We start from the raw sequence: 20054 nt of genomic DNA, 5'->3' as shown, positions 1-20054 counted from the left end.
CCTGTACTCTGTGCAGCAGTGATAGTGTTAATCCGTGACCAAACAGCCTCCTTTAAAGTAAAGTATCATTTATTTGGAACAAAGCATTTCAGAGAAAACAGACCTTAAAAACAGTAAAACAGACTGTCTAGTTTACCATGTTCTATGGGGAGACCCTGGTAGGACTAACTCCCCATAGACTCTTGCACAGAGCTTTTCTCTATTAGCTTTGTTTCTCTGTTGGAACTCGCTGACATTCTCTGCAGTGTCCCCGGCTTATTTCACACCAAAGAAAATAAGATTCTTCAGAAAGGTAATATTCAAATGGTAATTTTAAATTACATAATTTAGTCCATCCTTCCTCCAGAGCGTTGGTGGTCTCAAATGTAAATACGCTATTCAGATTGGATCCATCTAGTCCAGTATCCTGCCTCTGACAGTAACTAGCACTAGACACTTCAGACCAAGGTGTAAGAACTCTTGTTAGACAGATGAGGGATAAAACTCACCTCCCACTTACCATAGAATCATAGGACTGGAAGGGACCTCGAGAGGTCATTGAGTCCAGCCCCCCGCCCTCAAGGCAGGACCAAGCTCCGTCTACACCATCCCTGACAGATGTCTATCTAACCTGTTCTTAAATATCTCCAGAGAGGGAGATTCCACCACCTCCCTTGGCAATTTATTCCAATATTTGACCACCCTGACAGTTAGGAATTTTTTCCTAATGTCCAATCTAAACCTCCCCTGCTGCACTTTAAGCCCGTTACTCCTTGTCCTGTCCTCAGAAACCAAGAGGAACAAATTTTCTCCTTCCTCCTTGTGACACCCTTTTAGATATTTGCAAACCGCTATCATGTCCCCCCTTAATCTTCTTTTTTCCAAACTAAACAAGCACAGTTCACGAAGCCTGGCTTCATAGGTCATGTTCTCTAGACCTTTAATCATTCTTGTCGCTCTTCTCTGTACCCTTTCCAATTTCTCCACATCTTTCTTGAAATGTGGTGCCCAGAACTGGACACAGTACTCCAGCTGAGGCCTAACTAGTGCAGAGTAGAGCGGCAGAATGACTTCACGAGTTTTGCTTACAACACACCTGTTGATACAACCTAGAATCATATTTGCTTTTTTTGCAACAGCATCACACTGTTGACTCATATTCAACTTGTGGTCCACTATGACCCCTAGATCCCTTTCCGCCATGCTCCTTCCTAGACAGTCGCTTCCCATCTTGTATGTATGGAACTGATTGTTCCTTCCTAAGTGGAGCACTTTGCATTTCTCTTTATTAAACTTCATCCTGTTTACCTCTGACCATTTCTCTAACTTGCTAAGGTCATTTTGAATTGTGTCCCTATCCTCCAAAGAAGTTGCAACCCCACCCAGTTTGGTATCATCTGCAAACTTAATAAGCGTACTCTCTATCCCAATATCTACATCATTGATGAAGATATTGAACAGTACGGGTCCCAAAACAGACCCTTGCGGAACTCCACTTGTTATCCCTTTCCAGCAGGATTTAGCACCGTTAACAACGCTCTGACTACGGTTATCCAGCCAATTATGCACCCACCTTATTGTGGCCCTATCTAAGTTATATTTGCCTAGTTTATCAATAAGAATATCATGCGAGACCGTATCAAATGCCTTACTAAAGTCTAGGTATATGACATCCACCACTTCTCCCTTATCCACAAGGCTCGTTATCCTATCAAAGAAAGCTATCAGATTAGTTTGGCATGACTTGTTCTTCACAAACCCATGCTGGCTATTCCCTATCACTTTATTACCTTCCAAGTGTTTGCATATGATTTCCTTAATTACCTGCTCCATTATCTTCCCTGGGACAGACGTTAAACTGACCAGACTGTAGTTTCCTGGGTTGTTCTTATTCCCCTTTTTATAGATGGGCACAATATTTGCCCTTTTCCAGTCTTCTGGAATCTCCCCTGTCTGCCATGATTTTTCAAAGATCATAGCTAAAGGCTCAGATACCTCCTCTATCAGCTCCTTGAGGATCCTGGGATGCATTTCATCAGGACCTGGTGACTTGCTGACATCTAACTTTCCTAAGTGATTTTTAACTTGTTCTTCGTGTATCCTATCTTCTAAACTTACCCTCTCTCTGCTTGTATTCACTACGTTAGGCACACCTCCAGACTTCTTGGTGAAGACCGAAACAAAGAAGTCATTGAGCATCTCCGCCATTTCCAAGTTTCCTGTTACTGCTTCTCCCTCCTCACTGAGCAGTGGGCCTACCCTGTCCTTGGTCTTCCTCTTGCTTTTAATGTATTTATAAAAGGTCTTCTTGTTTCCCTTTATGCCTGTAGCTAGTTTGATCTCATTTTGTGCCTTTGCCTTTCTAATCTTGCCCCTGCATTCCCATGTTGCTTGCCTATATTCATCCTTTGTTATTTGTCCTAGTTTCCATTTTTTGTATGACTCCTTTTTTATTTTGAGATCATGCAAGATCTCCTTGTTAAGCCAAGGTGTGATATCTCTTCCAAATTTTTGTTATCAATTATAACTGATTATTTTGTTGTCCATATGAACATCTAAACCCTTTGTGAATTTTATTAACTTCTTGGCCTCACCTGTGTTCTGTCAGTGAGTTCTACACTGTTCTGTGAAAAAGTATTTAGTTTTATCAGTTTTAAATTTCCCCCCCCCCCTACTCATTTCATGAAATATCTTCAGTTATTGCTTGATGAATCAGGGAGCTCCCGTCTACCTTTTATCAGACCATTCATTATTTTATATACTTAATGTCCCTTTTGAAAGTCACTGTTCTAGATTTACTTTGACGAGTCAGAATGTTATGCCCTTTGATCTTAGCAGCCATCAGTTCGGGCATTCAGAAGATGTTTATCTAAATCTAGGTACACTGCTTCCTCTGTGATCTCACCTGCATGTAGTGTAGGAGCTTACCTGTTGGCAGAGTAGTACGCTGCAACTTCATTTTTTGTCACTTGTCATGAAAAATCTATTCTAATCAGCTCTACATAATTACTAAATTAAATGAGAAAGAAGGCTATTCTATTGCAGAGAGTGGTAAGTATAGTGCTGACACTGTGTAGCACAGGGGTGGGCAATAATTTTTGGCCGGGGACCACTTCAAAAATTTTGGAAGTGGCCCTGGGCTGCCCCGCGGGGCCAGAATGTTTCTGGGATTCCCCACCCCCCAGACCAATTATGGTCTGGGGGTGGGGGAGCCCCTTTGCCCCCCCTTCCCACTAGGTGCCCATGCCCCTGGCAGGGTGGGAAGAGGCTTCACACACTGCCCTTCAAGCCTCCTCCTGCCCTGCAAGGAGCACACGGCACTTCAAAGTGCCATGCGCTTCTCGCAGGGCAAGAGGAGATGTCACGCTCTTCCCCGCCCCCAGGCCCTAATTGGCCTGGAGGCAGGGGAGCTGTGCGAAGCTTCCTTTGCCCTGCCCCCACCCTGCACAAGCATATGGGACTGCAAAGTGCCGTGCGCTCCTCGCAGGGAGGGGGGAGGGCTGAGGAAATGTTGCGTGCTTCTCCTGCCCCCAGGCCAATCAGGGCTTGGGGGTGGGGGGAGCGTGTGACGTCTCCTCCTGCCCTGCATGCGGCGCTTTAAAGCACCACGTGCTGCTCACAAGGCGAGAGGACGCTTCACGCGTTCCCCCGCCCCTAGGTCCTAATTGGCCTCGAGGCGGGGGAGTGGCAGGGCCTCCAAGGGCCAGATCAACCCTCTTGGCAGGCCAGATCCGCCCTGCGGAGGCCCTTTTGCCCACCCTTGGTGTAGCAGGACAAAGAGATTACTCCTAGATGTTTACATGTAGTTAGAGAAAAAACAAATCTGTGAGATTTGCTGATTCTTTTTCATTAAAACATGTATGAGAAAATGACAGGAAACAAAGTTTTGTGTGATATGAACTGTAAATTATTATAAACTTAAAATAACTGGATGCAGTAGTGTGGCACTTCTTAAAGCATTATAAAATAGCACAATCAGATTATACTAATACAAGTCTAATTTTGTGCTTATGTGTTTAAATTAGGACGTTGCAGCACTGGAGAGTCAGCCTTTACTGGGATTCACAGTCTCTGAAGTAAAGGATGAAAACTCAGAATCTAAAGTGTTCCATTTACTGCACAAAAACACTTTATTTTACATATTCAAGGCAGATGATTCCCATTCAGCTCAAAAGTAAGCATTTTAACTCAGTCCTGTCTTTCACTTTTTTCCCATGCAGTATTTCAGATATCATTTCATTAATGTTCATCCTGTAAGAGTACACAGGGAAAAGCTCACTTACAAATTGGAACTTGGTTTTTTAAAACGTGATTAAACATCACAGATGTATAAGGATTGCAATAATGTAATTTCAGTTCTTACATTTTACATATAAAACAATTGGTTTTATAGAGATTTACAGTCAGATTCTTGTCAAACAGCAAGTAAAAGTGAATGGACTCAGTCACCTCTCGATAAAAAGAACTTTGAAATGAGAAGCAGCTACTACATGTTGCGCTGAAAAGTGAGGGTAATGAGGAATGGAAAGTGTAATCTTTAAGAAAGAACTCCTCTCTAATCATATATCAAAGGATTAAAATAGGCAGCATTTTGTGCTGTTTTATTTCTAAATCTGCTTAAAATTAAATTATAATATGTATTAATTCAGTAAATTAACAATAAAGGCTCTATTTTAATTAGTCTTATCTTACCAGCTAAATTTATAGGTACTGTAGGTTTTTGCATGGTAAATTAAGTGGTGTTAGTATTCTTTCATTTTATAGGCAGAATGACTGATGTAATTTTATTCACTGGACTTATATACTTTGTTTGTGGTCCTTATTTGATTAAATTTTAGGACTTGCCTTCCATTTGCTGCATGTGGTAATGATGTAAATACATCTAGTGTACTGTGCTAATAGAAATGGCTGCTTTGTCTGATTTTACAAAAATTTCCCAAATTAATTTTATTTGTACCAGACTAGCCATTATGGGCTGAATATTCAGAGATAATGCTTTCAAGCATGCAGTAAAGTCTAAAACTGAGTTTGTGAATGCTAGAAATAGGAATATTTCAAAACTGTATTTTAAATGTCCAGAGCAATTAACTGAATTAAGACAGATGTCATTTTATATTTTCACTGTGCCCTGATGCTAAGATCCAAAGCTTGATGGTTTGATGTCAGAGGACAGTCTAGAATTAAGGAGGAGAGGTTTGAATTCAAGGGGTTGTTGTATAAATGTATATGTAAGATGTAGATATTTTAGTACATTAATAGAACATTAAGATTGCAAAATCAAGCTCTCAAAATGAACAAAAGCCAGAATGATGATTTGTCTGTGCAGTATTAACTTGGACCATATGTGTGTATGCATGATGATAGTTTTCAGTGTCACAGTCTCATTTTTTCCCCACAGGAACCCTGCCTTGTTCATAAAATGGATGTTCAATTAATAAGCAGCTGTTCAATATTTTGTTTTCTCATTGTTCAGAGTGGGGCTAGGTCTTATTCACTTACCTTTTTCCAAGACCGTTATTAATTTCCTTATGAGATTAAGATCAGAAATTCTCACTAATTTGGGATGCCTAATTTGAGATGCCAAGGAAATGATAAATTAGAGGAATTAATATTATATAGCACTTTCTATGTTAAAAGCACAAGTCCCATTGACATAAATTGCATCTATAAGTGCTTACTTCCTCAAATTGGACGCCAGAGGTTCACGTCCGATATCCAGGAAATGAGTTTGATTTAAATGACATGCTGAGCATTATAAAGGAACCCTGTGGCAGAGACGGATAGAATATAGTTCCCTGGAGAAGTATTCAGCTGCCCTAAACATGAAACCATCCTTTTCCTGCTGCATTAATTACACTCTTTCCCATGTCTATAACAAATGAAGCAATGGTCTCCTTTACTACACAGCTTTGATTCTTCCCCAGAGCAGGTCCATCCTGTGAACTGAGGGTCATATGGAAAAAAATGTGAACATACAGTACAAATAAGCTGATATGCTCCAGAATGCCATAGTACAGGTTGTACCTCCCTCAACAGGGACTCTCTGGTCTGGCAACATTTGTGGTTTGGCAGGACCAGGGATGTTGTTGAACCACAGAGGCCAGGTATAGGGAGGTTGGGCTATGGAGCAGGAGTGCGCAGGAGGGCCAGCAACTCAGCTGGGAGCCCCAGGCAGTGGGACGCTGAGGGTTAGGTAGTGCAGCAGGTAGTTCTGTCCCTTGTGGCTGGGAGGTAACAGGTCCAGCAGTGGCTGCGGAGCTACAGCTGTGGCACTCGGGGTCCGGCAGTGACCATGGCACTCCGAGTCAAGGGGAGTGGGCAGGGAGAGCATGGGGACCCTACCTGGAGGTGGGGAGGAGTCACATGCCTCCGTCCCCCACCCTCCATACCGGTAAGAAATGGATTTTACTTGTATCACTGCATGTAACTAAAGACTGTTGTAATGCATACACACAGAGGCCAAATTAAGGTTGCAGAGGCAACCATAATTCTGAGTTTTCTTAATTTTTAACTGTGCAACATTAATAATGTTCTTTTAATGTAGTTTTTTGTGAGTTCCTAGGTTTCTAAAAAAAATAAATTGAAAACCCAGAAATTCTTCCATATGGCAGTATGACAACACCCATTATGGGTCATGAGTAGGGTTAGAACCAACTGTCAGAGTAGCTGATAAAATGACAACCTACTAGGGCTATGTGCCCCAGCCCCAAGAAGGAAATGAGACACTTTGTCAGTGGATTTAACTGATGATATTAAGGTTGCCCAACCCTTGCATTACAAGATCTTGTTTTCAGTTGCTTACAACGTGGCTAAACTTAAACCATTTACTCTCAAATTGTTCTGTTCTGGGATCTGCCTCGGACTGAATTTTTCTGGGAAAAGTTCAGCCAAAACAGGCTCACCTGTTTGAGAACAAAGCTAGGGTAAAATGCATTGTTTTGCCCATGTTAATTCTGGTGACATCTGAGAAACTCACACATCTCTGGCTTGCAATTTGGCAGGAGAAGGTGACTTTTGTGTCAGGTATGTGCTTTTTACCATCCCTATGAAAAGAGACCAAAAACTGGCCAACCTATAAACCTCTGAAAAGTCAAGGTTCACCTATGCTCAGTAGGGCCTTCCTAGAGCTTCACAGCTTAATTTCCTGATAGTTGCTTCCCAAATACAGACAGGAGAGTGCAGTTTGAAAGAATTTCCATAATGGAGAGTAGCACTAGCTGTAATTGCCATATCTGTTGTTTATCTAAATCTAATGCAGGCCACTTAATAGTGGTGTACCATGTGCTTTTTAATGGATTTGTGAAATTTTGAACTGCTGTATATTTGAAAATTTATTGATAAAAATTTAGGTAGGTTTTGAAAATACGCAAGATCAAGCCAAATCGAACAATGTTTCTCTTTCCAACAGGTGGATAGAAGCTTTTCAAGAAGGCACAATATTATAGCTGCCTCAGCACCATCTCTCAGACTAGAGAAGCAACAAAATGTCAAAGTGACAAGAAATAGAACACAGAAATTTTGTTTTAAAAAATGGACTCTAACAGCATCAACCTAAACACAATTTGTATATTTATGAAAATTAAGAGGAGTTGCCTTTTTTTAGGTATAAGGTAATATTTTTTTAAAGAATTGTGTGTATTTGTTTTTTTTTCATACAAAATGTGTTATTTATTAAATTCCAATGTTTACTTAGTGGTCAGAATAATTTCTAATGTTCACATTGAATTCCAAAGTGCCCTTGTCTTTAGAATAGCTGATGGCTTTGTCAGAAAACTGTTTTAAAAAAAAACCCCACCACATACACACACACACACTTTACTGCAGTATTACAGTTTGTACACATTCATTTTGCAATTTAGTAAGAACAGTTAAAGGAATAAGATAGTTCAACACAAGTTTAGGTCACATGGTCAGCTAAGTGAAAAACCCATTTGACAAGCAGATGACTGATATGCTGCTCCTTCTTCTGATACAACAGGTCAAATTGTGTGCACTAATTACATCCGGTTTCTAAATCACAGAAGCCCTTGAATTAACACTACTACTTTTTCAGGCTTCTTCAGCACAAAGGCAAATGTATTACTTATGCAATATGACTGTTATTAAAGCAAGCTGAAAGGATAAACAAAAATATGGTTTCATATTCTGCAGTTGCTGAGATTATGCACTACAGCTGTTAGCAAATTATCAGCGCCAAAGATATTTAAATATACTGTATTAAAAAAATGAGGCAGATTATTTTTTTTAAATTGCTATCACAGGTTAGACCTCCTTGGTCCAGCACTCTCGGGACCTGACCACTCCCAAACATGAGATTTTGCCAGACCAGGGAAGGTCATTTCTGGCCCCCCAGCCTGGCTCCTTGCTGGCTCCAGCCATAACACTGGCCACACCAACTGCCCACTGGTGTACTAGCCATCCTGCAGGGCTCCTAACTCCAGCCTTCCACTAGGACACTCTGATCCAAGAGCATCTATGATCCTGCTGGACCAGAGTGTCGCAGTTTAGAGAGGTTCAACCTGTACTAATATAAAGCACAGGCAAATAAAATTGTTTGGCATGCAGGAAAAAGATTAAATATCCTATCATCTTTGTTTAAAAATCCCTTTGATACAAATCAGTGTTTTCCATACTGTATGAAACATGGATAGATTGCAGTTCTCAGACTTTAAGGCTAAAGAATGTATGTTGAAAAATCTTACACTATTGTACTTTTTAAAATAAATGTTTGAAATGGAATTGCCATACCAAGAAAGCACAATATTTTTAGTGACAAAAGCATGGAAAATGTATGTCATTCATTCTAGTATGACTTGCATAATTATTTGATGTTTTAATTGACATTAAAACAAAATATTTCAATTGTTTTTAGAAAACTGTCAGTTCACCTTGTTAGGAAACACACTGATAATATTGGTGTATATATTCTGTTACTGAACTTTTGAAAAATCAAGTTATATCACTGTATAGAATAAATGGAACTAGCACTGACAACACATGAATAGGCCAGGGTAATAGTGTTTATATATAAAATAGAATGTATGTGTACTCAGCCAATTAATTGCTATAGTAGGCAAATTTAGTTATAGGATTAAGAGCTGTTCACATCCAGGTCAAAATGGTTTGAGACTATGTTAATAGTGGTTTGATAGTTGATACTATGTCCTTATCTGCACAAGGGAATTTTAGGAAAGAAGCTCTCTCCCCAGACATATCACTGGTTCCCCTGTTCTGGAGGGAACTTTAGTATAGACAAAGCTCGGGAGCAAAGGTAGAGAACTTAAGGCCCAGGGGGTGGATGTGGCCCCCAGCTTGCCTGGATCCAGTCTCTGAGGCTTGGGGTCCCATGGGGCTGGAGCATGTACAATTTTTTCACTTCTCAATTGTGCCCCTGGCTGACTTTTCTATAGGTCAGTGGCCCCTGACCCAAAAAAGGTCCCTACCCCTGTTCTAGAGGCTTCTTGTGTTTTCTACCACATTGTTGATTAAGCCTCTGGTTAACAAAGTGTTCCAACATATGCCTAACTTGAAGAATGATGTCAATGGGGGAGAGTTTACAATGGAACAAGTCAGATGCTTGAAGTTGACGCATGTGTATCTTGCCACATCAGGGTCTTAACCAGGTTTGACTGATACAGTGATAAAAATACTGGGAGACTGGAAAACCTTACCTATGCTATAGTTCTGGCTAAGTGCAACTGAACTGAGGGTAGTACTGCTGGGGTTCTCCCTTCAAAGATTCCCCAGTGTTAATGATATTTTTTGTAGACTTACTCTAACCCTCAGTGCATGGGCTGACATTACAAAAATACAACCAGAATTCATAACCAGTTGTCTTGACAGAAGGGTCAAGGATGAACATGGAAGCCAAAATACTCTCTTGCTCCTTAGAAGCAGTTTCTCAAGAAATATTATTTGGGCAGTGTGAGAAAACTTGTCTTGTCACAGCCCTTGTTCTGTTGGTAAGGGGTTTTAAGTACCACTCAAGCAGGGTAGGTAAGCACTTGCCTAATTTTAAGCACATACTGATTTCAATAGACTCAAGTGCTTAATGTTAAGCACATGCTCCTGTACTTTGCTGAATCAGGGCCTTGAGTTATTAACTCTTCAGTCTGACATCTTTCATGAGCAACTGAGGATCTGCTTCAATTAACTGTGAAGTTGAGTGGGATTAAGACCTTTATTTGAACATTTTTTAAACTTTTTCTTAAATATCTACATTTTTCTCTTGTCATACATAAGGGCTTTTACATGATAGTCTTTCAGCAATGCAACTACCAGCTGAAGCTGTTATGTCTCTTGCAGGTAGTTTCCTAAACACTGTAACATTCGCATCACAGTCTTACGCAGGTGACCTGGCATAGATAGGGTGCCTGATGTCACAGCAAGGAAGATAGCTAAAGCTTTATATAAGGACAATCACTAAAAAAGATGATGGAATACAACTTCCCCCAACCCTAAGGCCCAACTGGCTGGGGGCGGGGCAGTAGCAGGGCCTCTGCAGGCCAGATCAGCCCATGGAGGCCCTTTTGCCCACCCCTGGTCTAGATCATCCCTGACATGTGTCTGTCTAACCTGCTTTCAAATATCTCCAGTGATGGGAGATTCCACAACCTCCCTAGGCAATTTATTCCAGTGTTTAACCACCCTGACAGGAAGTTTTTCCTAATGTCCAACCTAAACCTCCCTTGCTGCAGTTTAAGCCCATTGCTTCTTGTCCTATCCTCAGAGGCCAAGGAGAACAATTTGTCTCCCTTTGCCTTGTAACACCCTTTTAGATATTGAAAATCACTATCATATCCCCTCTCAGTCGTCTCCTTTCCAAACGAAACAAGCCCAGTTCTTTGTCTTGCTTCATAACTCATGTTTTCTAGAACTTTAATCATTTTTGTTGCTCTTCTCTGGACCTTCTCCAATTTCTTCACATCTTTTTTTGAAATGTGAAGCCCAGAACTGGACACAATACTCCAACTGAGGCCGAATCAATGCAAAGTAGAACAAGAATGACTTCTTGCATCTTGTTCACAACACTCCTATTTATGCATCCCAAAATCATGTTTGCTTTTTTTTGCAATAGTGCTACCAGGCAGGCAGCACCACACCAGTAGGAGTGCAGAAGTAAGGTAGCAGTATCACAACCCTTTCCCCACTCTCACACACATACATAACAACTTTGCAACTGCCTTACAACTCCTGTTTGGGTCAGGAGCCCTCCAATTACAAAACCATGAAACTGAAGATTTAAATAGCTGAAATCATGAAATGTACAATGTTTGAAATCCTAGGACCCTGAAATTGACCAAAATGTACCATGAATTTGGTAGGGCCTTAATAGTAGGCAAGAGATTGGTTAGTACAACACATGATGAACACTGACATTGAAGATTTTCTAACATTATTTCTGAGTCAATAGGTAATCTAAGAAAACTTTGTGTTAACTTATTTTTAAAATCATTACAATACATGCATTAGGCAAGGATTGCTGAACTGTTAGCATTTGAGTAACTTTAATGAACGCTGAAAATATTGGGGGGGACAGTTCCTGAAAAAGCCTATATTACATCTCTTGAACTAGGGCAGTGTGCCAGGATTAGAGGTATTTTAATGAGTTTTTGCTGAAACTGCTGTTTGTTATAATTATTTTCTAAATACACTTTATTTGGAGCCATCCTAGTTTGTCTGTGCTGTCTACGTGGAATAGTGGAATCTTAATTTTGTAAATGGAAAACAGCTGAAATTCATTGTAAATAGAGATTGTTGATATGTATCATGTTTGTACAAAATAAACCTGCAATAGTTGTCTGCTTTTCCATTTTGAATTTTTTTACAGCTCTATGATTGCATAAAGGGAAACAAGAAGACCTTTTATAAATACATTAAAAGCAAGAGGAAGACCAAGGACAGGGTAGGCCCACTGCTTAGCGAGGAGGGAGAAGCAGTAACAGGGAACTTGGAAATGGCGGAGATGCTCAATGACTTCTTTGTTTCGGTCTTCACCGAGAAGTCTGGAGGTGTGCCTAACGTAGTGAATACAAGCAGAGAGAGGGTAAGTTTAGAAGATAGGATACACAAAGAACAAGTTAAAAATCACTTAGGAAAGTTAGATGTCAGCAAGTCACCAGGTCCTGATGAAATGCATCCCAGGATACTCAAGGAGCTGATAGAGGAGGTATCTGAGCCTTTAGCTATGATCTTTGAAAAATCATGGCAGACAGGGGAGATTCCAGAAGACTGGAAAAGGGCAAATATTGTGCCCATCTATAAAAAGGGGAATAAGAACAACCCAGGAAATTATAGACCGGTCAGTTTAACGTCTGTCCCAGGGAAGATAATGGAGCAGGTAATTAAGGAAATCGTATGCAAACACTTGGAAAGTAATAAAGTGATAGGGAATAGCCAGCATGGGTTTGTGAAGAACAAGTCATGCCAAACTAATCTGATAGCTTTCTTTGATAAGATAACGAGCCTTGTGGATAAGGGAGAAGCGGTGGATGTCATATACCTAGACTTTAGTAAGGCATTTGATACGGTCTCGCATGATATTCTTATTGATAAACTAGGCAAATATAACTTAGATAGGGCCACAATAAGGTGGGTGCATAATTGGCTGGATAACCGTAGTCAGAGAGTTGTTGTTAACGGTTCTAAATCCTGCTGGAAAGGGATAACAAGTGGAGTTCCTCAAGGGTCTGTTTTGGGACCCGTACTATTCAATATCTTCATCAATGATGTAGATATTGGGATAGAGTACTCTTATTAAGTTTGCAGATGATACCAAACTGGGTGGGGTTGCGACTTCTTTGGAGGATAGGGACATAATTCAAAATGACCTTAGCAAGTTAGAGAAATGGTCAGAGGTAAACAGGATGAGGTTTAATAAAGAGAAATGCAAAGTGCTCCACTTAGGAAGGAACAATCAGTTCCATACATACAAGATGGGAAGCGACTGTCTAGGAAGGAGCATGGCGGAAAGGGATCTAGGGGTCATAGTGGACCACAAGTTGAATATGAGTCAACAGTGTGATGCTATTGCAAAAAAAGCAAATATGATTCTAGGTTGTATCAACAGGTGTGTTGTAAGCAAAACTCGTGAAGTCATTCTGCCGCTCTACTCTGCACTAGTTAGGCCTCAGCTGGAGTACTGTGTCCAGTTCTGGGCGCCACATTTCAAGAAAGATGTGGAGAAATTGGAAAGGGTACAGAGAAGAGCGACAAGAATGATTAAAGGTCTAGAGAACATGACCTATGAAGCCAGGCTTCATGAACTGGGCTTGTTTAGTTTGGAAAAAAGAAGATTAAGGGGGGACATGATAGCGGTTTTCAAATATCTAAAAGGGTGTCACAAGGAGGAAGGCGAAAATTTGTTCCTCTTGGTTTCTGAGGACAGGACAAGGAGTAATGGGCTTAAAGTGCAGCAGGGGAGGTTTAGATTGGACATTAGGAAAAAATTCCTAACTGTCAGGGTGGTCAAATATTGGAATAAATTGCCAAGGGAGGTGGTGGAATCTCCCTCTCTGGAGATATTTAAGAACAGGTTAGATAGACATCTGTCAGGGATGGTGTAGGTGGAGCTTGGTCCTGCCTTGAGGGCGGGGGGCTGGACTCGATGACCTCTCGAGGTCCCTTCCAGTCCTATTATTCTATGATTCTATGATCAGAACCATATATCATCTTTGATTCCTCAACAGCTGAGTTGTCAGCATCTTAATTTAAATTGCTTCTATCCTTATGGTTGCATCATCTTGCAAAGGTGAACTGAGTACAAATTGATACAGTGATGTCCCACTGAGTTTGCTGATTGAAACAATATTTCTAAGAGAGTGAACTGCCTTATTCATGTAATTTAGGGCAGTATGCAGTCTAACTTTGCAAATATGGAATACAGGCAGTCCCCGGGTTACATGGATCCGTCTTACATCAGATCCCTACTTACAAACGGGGTGAGGCAACCCCGCACTAGCTGCTTCCCCCCAGCAGACCAGGGAGACGCGAAGCTAGCGCCCCCCCCCCCCAGCAGACCAGGGAGACGCGGAGCGACTTTTCTCAGCAGACACCTCAGCTTGAGAATAAAGGACTGAGGGAAGTGAGGTGTGGGAGAATAAAACTGAGCTCTGGAGAAATGTTTGGCTAGAGTTTCCCCTACAATATGTACCAGTTCCGACGTACATACAAATTCAACTTAAGAACAAACCTACAGTCCCTATCTTGTACGTAATCCGGGGACTGCCTGTACTAATATTTTTCTGTGTAGCTGTGTCTACTCAAGGATTTTGCACAAAAACAGCTGTTTTGCACAAAAGCCCGCAGAGCGTCCACACCTCAGGCATGTTTTTACGAAAGTAAATCAGCAGAACAGAATTGCTGGTACAGTTATTCCTCTCCCCACGAGGAATAACTCCTTTTTGTGCAAAAAGGCAGGTGTGGATGCTCCAGAGGGGTTTTTGAGCAAGAAACTCCTATCGGCAAAAGCACAGGTGCTCTGATGGCCATTCTGTGAATGGCAATCAGAACTTTTTTGCGCAAGAGTGTTCATGCAGCGTGGACGCTCTCTTGTGCAAAAGCACATCGCTTTTGTGATGCACTTTTGCACAACAAGTTTTTGCAGAAGATCTCTTCCTCAAAAGGCTTCTTGAGCAAAAACCCTGCAGTGTAGACAAAGCCTGTATGTATGTGTGTAAGAGAGAAATTTGATATTTTTGTCTCAGAATCTACTGTGGCAGCCAGATGCCCAACATTTTATTTTCTGTGTCCCGCCTTTATTGGAACTGTCTGACAATTTTCCCACATTGGTTACCCGGATTACAGTTCATGATCCCTCCTGTGTTCCACAGAGGAGTGGGCTAGTGAGCTAGAGCTGGAGACTAGCTTGCAAATGGGCTGGGATGAGCCAAAAATGTTGGCCTACCAAGTAAGTGGTGAAATGAACCCCTGAACTAAACTGAAAACTACCCTTTCCTTGGCACTCAATGCGGGTGAAAGTAGCAGTTCTGAGCTGGCTGCCTGGACAACACTGCAGGAAGTGAGGACTGAGGAATAAAGTGAGGCTGCCTGATAAACACTGATCAAAAAACATCTTCAAAAGCATTAGGAAATCATAACTGAAATAATGTACACCTATGAATTTCTTCAACTATGAACCACAATAGAGTTTGCATGGGAAATGGGAAGGAAGGATTTATTAAGATAACACTTCAGAGGGGTAGCAGAGTTAGTCTGTAACTGGAAAAACTTTTAAAAAAAAACCAACCAATAGTCTTGCAGCACCTTAGAGACTAACAAAACATGTAGATGGTGGTATGAGCTTTCATGGGCACAACCCACTTCTTCAGATGAATGGAATTATTAAAGGTCTAGTTTCTAAATGAATAGGGACTAGGTGGGGGGAGTGAAGGAAAAGAAGGGGAAAAAGGGAAGGGGGAAGAAATAGTCAATTAGAATGTTCATGCCACATAAAGCTGATAGAGAAGGTACTAATTGTTCTGAAGTACCCATTATTTGGTTTTTTATGTCATTAGGATGTGGAATAGGGATATATTATCAACCACCTGACCAGGACAGTGATAGTGATATTGGAATGCTAAGGGAGATTCAAGAGGCTACCAAAATAAAAAACTCTATAATAATGGGGGATTTCAATTATCCCCATATTGACTGGGTACATGTCACCTCAGGAAGAGATGCAGAGATAAAATTTCTCAGTGGCTTAAATGACTGCTTCTTGCAGGAACCCACAAGGAGAGAGGCAATTCTCGATTTAGTCCTGAGTGGAGCGCAGGATCAGGTCCAGGATATAACTGTTACAGGACTTCTTGGGAATAGTGACCATAATATAATAATATTTAACATTCTTGTGGTGGGAAGAACACGTCAGCATTCCAGCACTTCGGCATTTAATTTCAAAAAGGGAAATTACACAAAAATGAGGAGGTTAGTTAAACAGAAATTAAAAGGCACAGTGATGAGAGCCAAATCCCTGCAAGCTGCATGTAAACTTTTTAAAAACAACATAATAGAGGCTCAACTTAAATGTATACCCCAAATTAAAAAACATAGTAAGAGACCTAAAAAAGAGTCACCGTAGCTTAACCACTATGTAAAAGAAGCAGTGAGGAATAAAAAGGCATCTTTCAAGAAATGGAAGTCCAATCCCAGTGAGATAAATAGAAATGAACATAAACATTGTCAAATTAAGTGTAAAAATGTAATAAGAAAAGCAAAAAAGGATTTTGAGGAACAGCTAGCCAAAAACTGAAAAAACAATAGCAAAATGTTTAAGTACATTAGAAGCAGGAAGCCTGCTAAAACAACAGTGGGTCCCCTAGACAATCGAGATACAAAAGGAGCAATCAAGGATGATAAAGCCATTGTGGAGAAGCTAAATAATTTCTTTGCATCAGTCTTCACGGCTGAGGATGTTGGGGAGATTCCCAAACCTGCACCCTCCTTTGTGGAAGATGAATCAGAGGAACTGTCCTGATTGAAGTATCATTAAAGGAGGTTTTTGAACAAATAGAAAAACTTAATGTTAACAAATCACTGGGACCAGATGGCATTCACCTAAGGGTTCTAAAAGAACTCAAATGGGAAATTGTAGAACTCTTAACTGTGGTTTGTAATCTATCCTTTAAATTGGCTTCTGTACCTACTGACTGGAAGATAGCTAACATGACACCAATATTTTAAAAGGGCTCTAGAGATGATCCTGGCAATTACAGTCCAGTAAATCTAACGTCGGTACAGGGCAAATTAGTCGAAACAATAGTTAAGAATAAAATTGTTAGCCATGTAGAAGAACATAATTTGTTGGGCAAAAGTCAACATGGTGTCTGTAAAGGGAAATCATGTCTTACTAATCTATTAGAGTTCTCTGAAGGGCTTAACAAACATGTGGACAAGGGGGATCCAGTAGATATAGTATACTTAGATTTTCAGAAAGCCTTTGACAAAGTCCCTCACCAAAGGCTCTTGTGTAAATTACATTGTCATGGGTTAAGAGGGAAGGTCCTTTCATGTATTGAGAACTGGTTAAAAGACAGGAAACAAAGGGTGGGAATAAATGGTAAATTTTCAGAATGGAGAGGGGTAGCTAGTGGTGTCCCTCAAATGTCAGTCCTAGGACTAATCCTATTCAACTTATTCATAAATGATCTAGAGAAAGGGGCGAGCAATGTGGTAGTAAAGTTTGCGGATGATACTAACCTGTTCAAGATAGTCAAGACAGAAGCAGACTGTGAAGAACTTCAAAAAGATCTCACAAAACTAAGTGATTGGGCAAAAAATAGCAAATGAAGTTTAATGTGGCTAAGTGTAAAGTAATGCACGTTGGAAAAAATAACCCCAACTATACATAGAGTATGATGGGGGCTAATTTGGCTACGACAAATCAGGAGAGAGATCTTGGAGTTATCGTGGATAGTTCTCTGAAAACGTCCACACAGTGTGCAGCTGCGGTCAAAAAGGCAAATAGAATGTTAGGAATTATTAAGAAAGGGATAGAAAATAAGACACAGAATATCTTACTGCCCCTGTATAAAACTATGGTACGCCCACATCTTGAATACTGAGTACAGATGTGGTCTCCTCGTCTCAAAAAATATATTTTGGTCTTGGAGAGGGTTCAGAAAAGGGCAACTAAAATGATTAGGGGTTTGGAACAGGTCCCATAAGAGGAGAGGCTAAAGCGACTGGGACTTTTCAGTTTGGAAAAGAGGAGACTGAGGGGGGATATGATAGAGGTATATAAAATCATGAGTGGTATGGAGAGGGTGAATAAAGAAAAGTTATTCATTAGTTCCCATAATAGAAGAACTAGAGGACACCAAATGAAATTAATGGGTAGCAGGTTTAAAACTAATAAACGAAAGTTCTTCTTCACACAGCGCGTAGTCAACCTGTGGAACTCCTTGCCAGAGGAGGCTGTGAAGGCTAGGACTATAACAGAGTTTAAAGAGAAGCTAGATAAATTCATGGAGGTTAGGTCGATAAAAGGCTATTAGCCAGGGGGTAGGAAAGGTGTCCCTGGCCTCTGTTTGTCAGAGACTGGAGAAGGATGGCACGAGACAAATAGCTTGATCATTGTCTTCGGTCCATCCCCTCCGGGGCACTTGGTGCTGGCCACTGTCGGCAGACAGGCTACTGGGCTAGATGAAACTTTGGTCTGACCCAGTACAGCCGTTCTTATGGAATGTAGTGGGCCATCCAGCCTATGTCTTTATTCATATCTCTGTGATAGGATCAAATTTGTAAATGAAGTTAAGTTCTAAGACAGGGTTTCCCAACCTATGGGTCGGAACCCAAATATGGGGTCGTCATTATATTACAGAAGGGTGGCTAAATGTCTCCCCAGGTGGCTCTTAAGGAGCCATTCACACATTTGAAAGGGTAGGCTCCACAGCTGGCTTAGACTTAAGGAGCCATTCACCTGAAGTTGTACTCAACTTAATTGGTTTAACAACCTTCAGGCAGTTAAAACAATCAATTGAATTGAATACCATTTCAGTGACTCGGAGCAGAGTAGGGAAACATTCCTGGAGGTGGGCTAGGGAACCCAGAGAAGAAGCAGCACCCAGCTCAGGTAGATGGGGATGAGGGGCCAGGTGTCCAGGCGCCTAGTTGAGAAGTTTCCCGCCACCCCGGCCAAGGTTCCCGTGGCTGACATTGGATAGCCAGGACTCTGCCCTGGCTGGCTTGCAGCTGCAGTGGGGTTCCCCCGCCCCCGCTGCCCTGGCCGGGTTTCTCACGACTGGCAAAATTAACTGCGCCACTCAGGGCTACTCAACATGTGGCACCCACCGTGGAGTGGTCTTGTCTGCAGCCGCCTTGGGACTGCCTCTGCGCCAGTGAGCTCTGCATGCTGGACCTGGATGGGGAGGCAGCTCAGCCCTTGTGGTGAAGCCTGGGGAAGGGGCTGGGACTGTGCTCTGCAAGCTGGGAGGATTGCTAGGGTCGGTGCTAGGACTGTGCTGGGGGGGGGGGTGCCAGGGTACTATTGGGACTGTGTTCGGAGCCTGGGGTGAGAGTAGGGGCTGGCACTGTGTTCGGGGAGGGGAGGTTGCTGGGATAGGGGCTGGGAGTGTGTTTGGGAGCCTGGAAGGAAGGGCTGGGATTGTGCTGGGGGTATGCGGCGGGCCCAGGGTAGAGGCTGGGACTATGTTCGGGGAGAGGGGAATTGGGTTGCAGTGGGAGGGCTGGAGGGTGCCTGGCTCTGGGGGAGGGAAGGGGCATTGGGTTGGAGCAGGGGACTGGAGAGTACCTGGTTCTAGTGGAGGGAAGGGGATTGGGTTGGAGCGGGGGAGCTGGAAGGTGCCTGGCTCTGGGGTAGGAGAGGGACTATTTTAGTAAATTTTGGGATTTGCATATATGCAGCCACACTAAGTTGCTGCCCTCTGTTACCTGGCTAAAGTAACGTGTAAAACTGTTAAGCTCGGAGTCCCACGAAGACACCAGAGTAGAGTGCAATGATCGCCTTCTGCTGGTCACGACTCTTCCTGCGCTTCGGGGCAGCTGGATCAGGCTATGGATGACCTAGACTCTGCGTAACCTAGCCTAACATTATCCTAAATAAAAACCCTATCTACCACACAACGCACCCGACGTACAGACTCGACGACGGCCGACATGTGTAGACCAACACTGCCTAACGAACAAGCTCGATGACGTGGTCTAAACTATCTAAAATATCTAAACTACCTGATCCTAATCCTACTTTGATAGGCTCAAGCCTTCCGCCTGGCCTATACTCTTAACTTAACTTAGCTTACTATAGACCAATCATTCCCCGTAACAATTCCGTGATCCTCTCTCTCTCATTCACCCTCTAGTCTAAACCTAAACCTATGCCTAAGCCCGACGCGACCTGACTGACACTCGGCAAAGGCTTATATAGGCATGGTTCATGCATTATGCATAAAGATTCTTTCAAACTGATTTGGTGAGAGAGGATGCTACTTTACATAATTTTAAAATGATTGGTTCTTAAAGATCACACATTAATATTCATTAAGCAACTGTTCAACACATAACATATTCATTAAACAACTGCCAATAACACATGAATATGCATTAGATTTTAAAAT

General features: G+C 41.8%; 1 protein-coding gene across 1 annotated transcript in view; it reads left to right on the top strand.

Moving 5' to 3' along the window:
- FGD6 (FYVE, RhoGEF and PH domain containing 6) overlaps positions 1 to 11778 on the top strand; it is a 119522-nt gene extending 107744 nt beyond the window's left edge. The window contains exons 20-21 of the mRNA XM_006118299.4: positions 4005 to 4153; positions 7388 to 11778. Of these exons, the coding sequence (XP_006118361.2) occupies positions 4005 to 4153; positions 7388 to 7424 (186 nt within the window). The 3' untranslated portion in view covers positions 7425 to 11778. The remainder of the gene's footprint in view (positions 1 to 4004; positions 4154 to 7387) is intronic.
- The last annotated feature ends 8276 nt before the right edge of the window (positions 11779 to 20054 follow it).

The sequence above is a fragment of the Pelodiscus sinensis genome, chromosome 1, assembly GCF_049634645.1.
Source record: "Pelodiscus sinensis isolate JC-2024 chromosome 1, ASM4963464v1, whole genome shotgun sequence".
Taxonomy (NCBI): domain Eukaryota; kingdom Metazoa; phylum Chordata; order Testudines; family Trionychidae; genus Pelodiscus; species Pelodiscus sinensis.
This window is presented reverse-complemented; position numbering and strand designations above follow the sequence as displayed.